This window comes from Tursiops truncatus, chromosome 1 (genome assembly GCF_011762595.2).
Source record: "Tursiops truncatus isolate mTurTru1 chromosome 1, mTurTru1.mat.Y, whole genome shotgun sequence".
In the NCBI taxonomy this organism is placed as follows: Eukaryota; Metazoa; Chordata; class Mammalia; order Artiodactyla; family Delphinidae; genus Tursiops; species Tursiops truncatus.
In genome coordinates, this window is record NC_047034.1 from 62953065 (window position 1) to 62964540 (window position 11476).

The following is an 11476-nucleotide window of genomic DNA, read 5'->3' on the forward strand; positions in this document are numbered from 1 at the left end:
GAACAGGTACAACCAAAACCTCTCTCCGTCCACCCTCTTTCCTTAAAGGACTAGTGAAAGGAGATGAATCGGTGCCAGTCCTGTTCTAAGTCAGCTTGGGCTGGGGAGCTAATTCTGCTAATAAATAAATTAGGGTAAACCATTAGGGTAATTAAACATTCTTCCTGCCTTTGGTCAGGAAATTGAAATAGATGAGTTCTAAGTTCTCCTCTAGTTGTAAAATTCTGCTTTCAAAACCAATATTTACCTTCTGCTTCTCTTTTTCACTTCCTCTTTTGCAATTCTATGAGAATAAATCTGTTTTGAAAGAAAACGTGATCATGATTAGCCATTACAAGTATTTCCAAATCCTTATTCATTCCTTTTTACTTTAAATCTTATCTACCCAGTGAGATGATAACGTTTTTAAGGAAAGGAAATCTACCCTGTTTAATAATCCTTTGACTCTTCCACAGTACCTAACATAGGGACTTGCATGCAGCAGGCGATATATTTTATTGACTGTTTTAGATAACGTTCAACAGATAATTCCTAGTAAATCTCTTAGAAGTAGGAAAAGAAAATAAAAGTATCTAGCAGAAACCTAAGCATTGTTTTAAAGTCAAGACCAAGAGTAGGATGCCCATGATTACTGCTACTATTGATCATTGTGGAGGAGGTCTTAATCAGTACGATAAGAAAAAGGAAGTATTGGAAAGGAAGAGACAAAAATATTTCCACATGAAATGAGGGACCTAAAAAGACCAAAAGAATCAACCGAAATTTTATTGGAAACAACATGAGTAAGATGGCTCCATACAAAATCAAGAGATCCACATATAAGCCTCGATAGCTTTCCCATATAACACAAATAACTAACGAAGAAACAGAAGAAACATCCCATTTACTATATCAATTGAAATGCATAAAGTACCTAGGGATAAACTTAACCAAAAATTTGTAAGACCTATGTGATGAAAATATTAAAACTTTTCTGAAGGACATTAAGAAGATGTACTTACATGGCATGAGATACCATCCTCCTAGACGGCTGAAAAGACATCAATTCTCCTCACATTAACCTCCAAATTCAATGCAATCCATTTATAGCCAAAATAATTTTTAAATGAAACCTGGCCAGCAGACATTTGGTAGAGAATATATGTAAGAATAGTTATGAAATGTATGAAAAAGAAGGTCAAAGAGTAGGACCTTGCCCTACCAGATATAACATTGTTATAGAGCAACTGGAATTAAGCACTGTGATATTGGTACTGGTACAGGACAAGATAACTGGATCACAGAATAGAGTCCAGATAAAGATAGGATATTAGACCAGGGAAGAAAGACTAAACCATTCAGTGAAATGTTTGAAAACAATGAGATGTTCATATAGGGGGAAAATGTTAGATCCCCTACCTCAACCACACGAAAAAAACAAATACAACAAATTCTAGACAGATTATTAAAGTACTTGAAGAAAATATTATGGATTATTTTTATGTCATGAGGTGACAAAGGCCTGGCTAACAAAACCCACCACACATGAGCCATGAGGAGAGGTCGGGCAGATATGGTGGCTGACTGTCAACACACATCCTACTCTTCACAGCCCTTGCCCCCTTTTTCCCTGGACTGTTTGTCTTCTTCTTGTTGACTTATGAAACTCTTGGGAGTTCCCTGGTGGTCCAGTGGTTAGGCCTTGGCTCTTTCACTGCTGTGGCCCGAGGTTCAATCCCTGGTCAGGGAACTAAGATCCCGCAAGCTGCACAGCATGGCCAAACCCCCCACGCCCAAACAACCAAACAAACAAACAACAAACTCCTTAGAGTAAAGAAATACTGGCTTTCATTGAATTTCAGTGTTTTGAATCTTTCCAGTTTTTTTGTCTCTGAGGAGACAAGACAAAAGAGTGGAGTAGGGAGCACAAGCTTTGCAGTCAGGTGAAACTGGCTTCTGCTTTTGGTTTGGCCACTGGGGCCTTACATTGATCTCCTTCATCTATGAAGGAGGGATAGTAATATCAACCTTACAGGACTGTGGGCATTAAATCAGACAATATATGGAAAACTCTTCCTCCTACGCTTGGCATGAATCAGTGCTAAGCTGGTGTCACAGACAAGATGGTGGAATATATCAAAGGCTCTGCTTGTGGCATCAGGCTCTGAAGGCTCTTTCCCACCATAAGATTATAAAAATATTGCTTTTATTTTCTTCTAATACCTTTATGTGGTCTTTCTTCACATTTATGGAAATATGTTTCTTTAAGATGAAAAATGGGGATCTGCTATTATTTACCCCCCAAAGAGTTAGGCAGCTATTCTATCACCATTAATTCATTTTTTTTCACTGATTCGAATATTAAAACATGACATCTCAAAAGTCTTAAGAAAACATGGGTCTATTGCTTGACTCTATGCTACTTCAGATAAATATTCGGCTGCATTTTTCCTCACTGTGGAATTGACATAACGCCTTATCTCCCTTCCGCGGAACACCATTATTGGCTACCATAGGAAGAGCACTGCATGGCCCCTGTCCTCAAAAGGCTTATCATATAAGTGGGGAGAGGAAATAATGGTTACGACTCCTCGGTTTCACTGCAGAGGCTACAGGTTTAATCCCTACTTGGGGAACTAAGATCTCGCAGGCGAAATCAAAACAAAAGAAAACAAATGCAAGGTTAAACTACATAGAAGTTAAAAACAATAAAAAGGGGACTTTACAGAAATTGTCAAAAAGCAAAAAGCCATATGCCACCTGGAGATGTAGAGGGTACAGTCTGGGCAATGGCCAATGACTAGCAAGCTGACCCCATGCTAGTCCCCAGCCTCCTAGGCTCAGAAATCATACTCTTCCTCACCAAGAGAGAACTCATGTCTTCCTGTTGTGGCAGTCTCACTTTATCAATATCACAGGATTGATCAAAAATCAGAATGCCAAATTATTACTTAACAATGAGAAATAAATCTCTTCTACACACAGGGCATCCGTGTCAGCACAATCAGTGAATTACCTTTTGTAGATACAGGCCTCAGTGGCACACTCAAGCACAGTCACAAAATCGAAGGCTACTTGGTGAGAACAGAATTAGAAAAGGAATCAGCTGAATCGAGAATTTAATGGGAAGGCCTGAGGTAGCTGGATCGGCCCATCTCCTCAACAGGCACAGCCTGGCTAGTGGGCCTGACTCTTCAGTTATGCTGCCTAAGGTGCCATCTCTACTCTCGGGCAATGTGAGGATGGGCACTGCTCTCCTCCTTTATGAATAAAGACTCTGCATTGAACGACTTTCCCACCAGCTTCCTGGGCCTCTGCACCATGAGAAGCTGTTTCAGCTTTCTTGGGGATGGCCTCCTGAGCCTTCTTTCTTCGGCAGTGTTCGCCACAGATTGCTGGGCATTCCGTTTCCTCCTGACGCTCTCATCTCCTCACCTTGGTCTCTCCTCACCTTTTCTATGCTTTCACTACTGACCAACCCTCCTGCAGACAGACACATTTCTATTGAGAAGTTAGTACATCATGTCAGGTTTTATTCAAGTCTGATAGGCCAGGAAGCCATTGGTCCTTACACATCTCTGCTCAGCTCCGTGATGTGCTAACATTGGTGTTTCTCTCTTGGGGGGCTGCCTTTTAAAAACTGCTTACCACTGTTGTCAGTTCTGAGGGGAGGGGACTGCTTTGCTATGGCCCCTAATAAATGGTGACAAACCTCACAGGACAAGGATCAGGAGGGCTGGAGTATTCAGGGAACGCTTTATGAAGAAAGATAACTGAACTTGAGTTGGTTTGTGAGAGATTCATAGGACTTCCACAGGCAAAGCAAAATAAAGGAATTTTAGATGGTCAAAGGCACAGACAAAAGTAGGAATGGGTTTGGTGTAACTAGCGTATAGTGAGGAGCTGCTTTGGCTGGAATGCGGGGCTGCCATTACAAGAGAAAAGGTCAATAAAGTAGGTTGGATTGGTAGGGTAGAATCAAGACTGTCAGCTTATTAAAGTCACTCTTTTAATGTTAGCAACTGCCTGTTGGGAAAAGTAATAAACCATTATGTAACTGAACATAAAGGTAAACAGGCTAGCTCCAGGAATAGGCTACTATAAATATGACAAACTTCAGGGTAGCCTGCTGCAGGATTTTATTTGCAGTGTTTTAATGGAAGCTATCTACACAATTCCTAATACACCGGAGAAGAAAGCTGCTAAGTAAACCTAAGGAATTGAAGAGATCACACTCTTATCTTTTAGGCACATCCTTTTAGCCCTCCCAGGGTGACTGATCGCTCCATGAGTATGGAGATCCTATATCTCTCATCATTTCAGCCAACAAGTAAAGAAATCAACAGTAGAATGAGAGTGACTGGTGAGTACAACAAATCAGCATAGTTTTTTGTGTTGAAGAAATTTTACTATCATGTCAACTCTGGCCTTCTTATAAACTTCACTTGTCAAAATAGTCCAATGGCTTGTCACCATGGATCCAATTCCATAGAGATCTCCTGGGAGTGGAGTTCCTTTAAAAATCCTGTGGAGACTTCCCTGGTGGCACAGTGGTTAGAATTCGCCTGCCAGTGAAGGGGACGCGGGTTTGATCCCTGGTCTGGGAAGGTCCGACATGCTGCGTAGCAACTAAGTCCATGAGCCACCATTCCTAAGCCCGCGAGCCTAGAGCCCGTACTCCACAACAAGAGTAGCCACCACAATGAGAAGCCCGCACACCGCCATGAAGACCCAACGCAGAGAAAAAACAAACAAAAACACAAACAAACAAACAAAAATCCTGGGAATATACTTTTCAGTAAAAGAACAAAGTGTATTCAGTCCTCCTGATTAAAGAGAAGAATCAAGTAGTCGGAGGAGGAAAGGTGGCTTTGATTCTCAGTTTGTGGCTTCTGAATCTGAATTAATTATTGTCCTTACCTCAATAAGACAGAGAATTGTAACCAAAATCGTCATTACTACAGTTACAGATATTGCCAAGATGAGTTTGTTGTTATAGCCATATCCTGGAACTTCTTCTGTGTGCTAAAAAAAATAAATACAATTTTTTAAACACAAGGAGATGGAAGGGATGAAAGCTATTTTTAATCCTATTCTAAATGATAGTTAACTATTCTTAAAATACTATAAAACCCAATCCTTTCAGGTGAGTAGCTTCTATAAGAACAAGCCAAAATGAATGTTATTAATCTTACCATTAGCATTTTCTTCTACAATTTATTTATCTACACATTATTTATCTTGTGTTATGCCTTTTCTCGTCTACCCTAGGAATAGTGGCACACTCTCTAAACGAGCAAAGTGGGAGATCACTGTCGTAGGCAGTTTCATGGCTGAAGATAAGATACAGACTAGGAGCCCATGGTATTCCTGCCTGGGCATGTTAATGGCATGTCCTAAACTGAGTGAAAGTCCAGCTCCCGTGTGTCAGGGGTTATCCTCACCTCACTTGACTGCTGCTCTTTCTGCTCACTCTGGGCTTCTGTGCTCTCACTGATATAGTTGTCAGTTTTCCACTGATCCGTATGCCATTCCGCGTTGGAAACATTTACTTCTTGCTGCTTGCTGAGAAGTTTCATCAGGAGGCCTGTTTTAGAGATGAGGCTGGCACAGGCCAGCTGCACGTGGGCCTCTGAGCAGTCCATTTTCAAAGTCTGGATAACATGAGAAATGAGCCTTCGCATGTCATTATTGGGGATGAGGGACCAGAGCTGCTGGTTTAGCTGAGTTTCAACTTCATCACCTGGGGATGTGAGCCCTGGGAAAGTGAAGCCTGTGGGCTCGGAGGATAATTCAGTGCCCATGTTGTGGTACTCCCATTGTGTTTTGTTGGTGTGTTGAACAGTGGGCATACTGTTATCTGCAGCAACAGTAGAATGTGCAGTGGAGACGTTCCTATGGGTAGTGTTTCCAGGGCCGTTTCCTCCTGGCAGAGTAGAGTTTCCTCTAGAAATAATTTCATCAGAAACATTTTGTGCAGTATTGTTTTCTGAACTAGTGTTTTCTGCAGAAGTGTCTGTAAAAGAAAATAATGCTGGAAAAGGATTTTCCTGAGAAGTCACTTCTCTTCAAGGTGAAACAGCCTCTCGTGGAGGGGAATTTATGAGACTCCTTGCTGCAGAGAACGGAGAGCTTGCAAGCATCATTCTACTGAGTGAACTTTTCTTTCTGAACTTTCGACTCCTTTTGACTTTGGGTTTTCTGTGGACCCGATGAGACTGAGTTTTATGCAAGATATATTTTTCACCAGAAGGTGAGATTAGTTCAGGAGCCTCAATATTTCTAACTCTAGACTTTACAGCTTCTAAAACAAAAATAGTGTGGGATAAGTCTTTTGATTTGCTTTTAACCTCAGATGGGGATTTTGGACGGATGGAGGCATAAGGCCTGCCCTTGAAGTACTGTTTCAGGGAAGAGGAGGCTGCTGCCTTGTGTTCCTTTATGAATGAAGACTCTGCATTGGACGACTTTCCCACCAGCTTCCTGGGCCTCTGCACCATGAGAAGCTGTTTCAGCTTTCTTGGGGATGGCCTCCTGAGCCTTCTTTCTTCAGCAGTGTTCGCCACAGATTTCTGGGCATTCCGTTTCCTCCTCACGCTCTCATCTCCCACTGCTCTGAGGTGCATTTTCTGTATGCCGCTTGGGCCCTGAGGACCCTGTTCACTCTCAGCAGCTTTTTCTCTGTACTCTCAATCTTTGCTAGGCTGTCTTTCTCTGGTTGGGCAGCTTCCAATTTCTTTTGAAAGATGTAGAGTTTAAACATGGCACCTAAATGGTTGGAACGCGTATGCGTGGCAGGTTTATCTTCCTTTTTAACCTCATGAAATTTTTCTTCGATTTCTGCATCTAACAAATTTTCCAGAAAGTGAAGTTTCTTCAATTTATTTTTATTAGTTGAATTGTTGGGTACAGCTTTAACAGAAGGGCTCCTTGTACTGATTTTCAGAATGCCCAGTGGCATATCTCCATCTTGTGTATTTGAAAAAAGAAGTTGAATGAATGGTAATAATGTTGATTCCACATCTCCTAGATTTCCCTCTGAGATAAAAGGCAGTATGTAATTCAGTGCACTGATAATATCACTTTTATTATTAAAGTCCAGCTGCTCATTCATGAAGCCTGACAAGCTGACAGCACTTTATCTGAGGATGCCCTCTATGACTCAATACTCAGCTCGCTGCTGTTCTTCTTCCAGGCTTGCAACACCTTCATCAACGATCCTTTTGCATTCCCTATAGATGTTTCTTCATCTGTCAAAAATAACTGTTTTTGATCATTGAAGACTGATGGGACAGCTTTTAGTCAGTCCACAGCCAAATAAATTAGGAATCTGTCAACGTTTGAGTGCCACTTAGGAGAAAAAGAAACACACACTTAAGTCTATGACTGGCAACAGCAAAATGATATCTCTTGAAAAAGTGGCTATCTACTCAGAAAATTCTGTAGTGTGAAATACACTAACTATATTCAGGATTACTCCACTGGTTCCCAGGGGCCAGAACTGAAGAAACTCCAAGGCTGGAAGACAAATATTCCCCTACTCAGCGGGACTCTCTGCAGATCTACTGTGACTCCTCAAATTTATATACCCGATCCTGTCCTTCCTCAGAGGCAGAGGAGTGTGAGGCTTCCTCTATCCACCTCTTTAGTGTGCTTGTGTCCTTGCTACTATCACAGATGACCACGACAACGACCGCCGTTAACAGGTCGTCATCTGGACATTTTCTTCTCCACCCACCCACTGAGTCCTTTGCTCACTCCCTGCTTCCATATATCCCAGCCCTCATAACAGAAGGCTCTATACAGAAAACAAACACTATGTCCACCTGGGCTCATTGCTAAAATTTGGGCAGGGATCTGGGGTATAAGAGATTTGCCCAATTTTAGGCCAACGTGGAATGTTCAACAAATCAATGGAATAATACTTGAGGTCCAAAATGCAGAAGGGAAAAAGCAACTTCTGTCAGATGGCTACTTTGCTTTCATTTCATTTTACTTCTAATATTTCCAGCTTTACTTGGGGAACCATCCAAAGCTTCTGACTGTGGGAAGGTAATGTGTACCATTGTGTAGCTGGGATTCTCTTCCAAAAGGATTAAAAGTATTTTTCCTAAGGGTCAAAGGAGGAGGGAAGTGTCATGAGAAAGGAGGAGCATGGGCTTGCAGAGAGCCCCAAACTGGAGGGAGGAGATCGGGGCACTAGGATCATAGCACTTAACACCTCTCACCTTGTTTCTCCTCACCTGTAAAAGGAGATTAAAAATGCCTTTTCTGCCCACTTCTGGGGGACAAGGGAGTAATACAACTAGTAAAAAAATTGTTTGGGGGAGTTCCCTGGTGGTCAAGTGGTTAGGACCCGGCACTTTCCCTGCTGTGGCCTGGGTTCAATCCCTGATTGTGGAGCTAAGATCCCACAAGCTGTGTGTCACAGACAAAAAAAACAAATTGTGTTGAAAAATCAGCGATATTGTCTTTATATAAGTAGCAAAGTGTTATTATTTATGATGTGCTCTAGATCAGCGATAGAGACCTGTATTCAAGCTACGTGGGCATGAAAGCACATTTTGGAAGTCACCAAGTTAGTGCCAATAAATCTAATATATAGAAAAATAGTTGAAAGCCCCTAAGTGTTTTGTGGATAGAAAAGCTTGATATTCAGAGCAAGTTCAGAGCTGGACAGTCTAAGAATGAACTAGCTCTCCATTCCATTAGAAGGGCTAAGTAGCAGCTTCTCGTTATGGAACCAGAAATCTCAGCCTCCAAATAGGACATAAAACAGCATCACTTGTACTCTTTATACAATTGCAGAAACAAACAAAATAAACAAAAATATATTTACACCTGTCCTATAACACAAATGGTACTTGAGACCTAATGTATATAAAATCAGTTTACAAACTGTGATGCACTCTATGAATAAGTTCTCATTTGCAGAGAGCACAGCATAAGATATGTGGCCATTAATGTTAATTCCCTTCCCGCTTCCATTCCTTTCTCTTGTCCCTTTATGTATGTGGATCAGTAACATTATTAAGCTAACAATGTAACTGAGCAACTATTAGCTTAATAATGTAATCAACACTCTGATTCTTACCAAGGGGGTAGTTCTTAGAAACTTAGGGAGCTGGAACTCTGAATGAATGAATTGAAATAATGAAATTACATCACTAATTTTAATTTTAAATTAATTTTAAAAATTATCATCATTGATTACAAATAAAATTAAATTAAAAATTTATTATCCCACAATTGAGACTCACCACAATGTGTGACTTCTGTCAGGCATTCACTGTCACAATGCATCTTGACTGTCTTACAGACAACCTCAATGGTATTTTTAAATTGGCAGAGGCAGCAGGCCATACAGCTAGGTAAGATCCTATAAACGGAAACACAGATAATTAAATTCGTGGTAAAAGAGTTACTTGAGGGCTTCCCTGGTGGCGCAGTGGTTGAGAGTCCGCCTGCCGATGCAGGGGATGCGGGTCCGTGCCCCGGTCCGGGAAGATCCCACATGCCGCGGAGCCGCTGGGGCCGTGAGTCATGGCCACTGAGCCTGCACGTCTGGAGCCTGTGCTCCGCGACGGGAGAGGCCACAACAGTGAGTGGCCCGCGTACCAAAAAAAAAAAAAAAAAAAAAGAGTTACTTGAGTAGGTAGAAGAGGTAGGCCAAGACCACAATAGACCAGTTAAAAAAGGAGTTCTTGGGGCATATGGACTGGAGAACTGAATAGGGGCCGGTTGGCCAATTGCTGCTCTTGACTGTTGTAAATAAATATAGAGGAGGAGAGAGGTGCCCAACAGAAGGATTAGGATGGCAGTAGGTATGGTATGCCTAGAAAAAAGGGAATAGGGATTACAATTGGGTGACACTGATCTGTAGTTTAATTCAGAATTATCTCCTTCCAACCCAAAAGCCTCACTTTGGGTTGAGAGTACACAGGAAGTAGGCAAACTTCTAAGAAGAGTCTGAATAAGACCGCACCTTCTGGAATCCCTTTCTCAGTTCCCATTTGTGAGTAGTAATATATTAGAAGTTATTCTAGTAATAAAAAAAGCATCGTGTGGTTAAACAATAACAGAGATCGCATTGGCCAAATCCAGACAAAAGGAACATTCCAAAGAATAACATTATCATTATAATAAGGTATAACATAGTTAATTTTAAAAAAGCACATGAGTTCATAGTGATACTCAAAATGAAGTGGGGGAGCTCTTCTGTATAGAATAATGTCAGCTAATAAATGCAAAATGGATGATAGAATAGGAAACTGTCATCTTGCAACTATCAATGTAATAATGGATTCAGACAGAGATTATCATTGATGCACAGTTGGGTGAAGAGTTGTTTGAAAGTAGGATCTTCACTGATCCCAAAGTATCACCCCACAGATTATTTATCAATTACCAAGGGGAACAATAACTTTACCATGGAGAGATATGGAAGAAACCACCTTAATCAAGTGATCAAACTTAGCACTGGGCCATCCTGCTGGGATGGAGAAATTTCAGCTTCCTCAGGGGGTTCCGTAGGTTCATCTGGGCACCCCAAAAAATCCCTAGGTAGGCTGTCCTCAGGATAAATGGCATCCATACTGGGATCTAAATAATCACCCTGCAACTGTTGTTCTAGACCCTGAGTGTTTTTTTGAAATTGGCCTATAGTTCCAACAATAATTTTGTCAAGCCGTTGATGCTGAACTAGATCTTTCTTCAGGTTTTGGGGTGAAACAATAAACTTCATTGGTGTTGAGCTGTTACTACCTAGAGATGGAACAAGTATTTCAAATCATTGGTGACCTTCAGCCTCCTCTAGACCTATGTGTTTAGTCTTACTTTTGTGTCGAGAAGGGAGAACCAAGGGCTGATTCTGATCCCAGTCTAGCACTGGAACTGCCTCTGGGAGCTTTTGATGTTGGGTTTGCTTGTTATTCAGATCCTGATGTGGAACAGCAAACTGATCTGGCCCTGTAGGCAGCTCTCCAACCGAATCCGGGTCCGGGTATGGAACCCCAGTCTCAGTCAACTTCTGATGAGGCAGGGCCAACATCTGGACTGGCGACAAGGACGTTAAGTAATTAAAGCCCACGGCTTCTGCCAGGGGTGTAAGGGCATGGGGCAATTTGGGAGGAGGGTCTGAGGCCTGTGAAGACCAAGCCTCTGTCAGCCGCGGGAGGTTGGGGGTCACCTGGACGGGCCCAAGGTCCCACTCCGGAGGCTGAACTGCCTGGACTAGAAGCCACCGTCCTTGCCATATGAGGAAGAGCCATGACAACCAATGGCACAGCCGGGACATAACATGCAGCGGCTCCAGGGGCAGTGACCCAGGCCAGTGAGGAGCCGGAGCCAAATCCTGCGTCCGAGCTGAACCGCTATGCCAGCGCCAAAGCGACGGCTCACGTTAGCAACCGCGCGCCCCACCCCCACCTAACGTCCCTCGCGTTATTTATGACGTCTTTAGTTACGCCACCGTTATTAGGCTCATGCGGAGATCCAA

General features: G+C 42.2%; 1 protein-coding gene across 1 annotated transcript; it reads right to left on the reverse strand.

The window, feature by feature from the left end:
* Positions 1 to 4146: 4146 nt before the first annotated feature.
* LOC141276698 (leucine-rich repeat-containing protein 37A3-like) lies at positions 4147 to 6683 on the reverse strand. Its single transcript, XM_073793726.1, has 3 exons — positions 5424 to 6683; positions 4900 to 5004; positions 4147 to 4191 (listed from the first exon to the last, which is right to left on the reverse strand). Exons 1-3 carry the CDS (start codon positions 5829 to 5831, stop codon positions 4147 to 4149), a joined length of 558 nt encoding a protein of 185 aa, XP_073649827.1. The 5' UTR covers positions 5832 to 6683.
* Positions 6684 to 11476: the final 4793 nt, after the last annotated feature.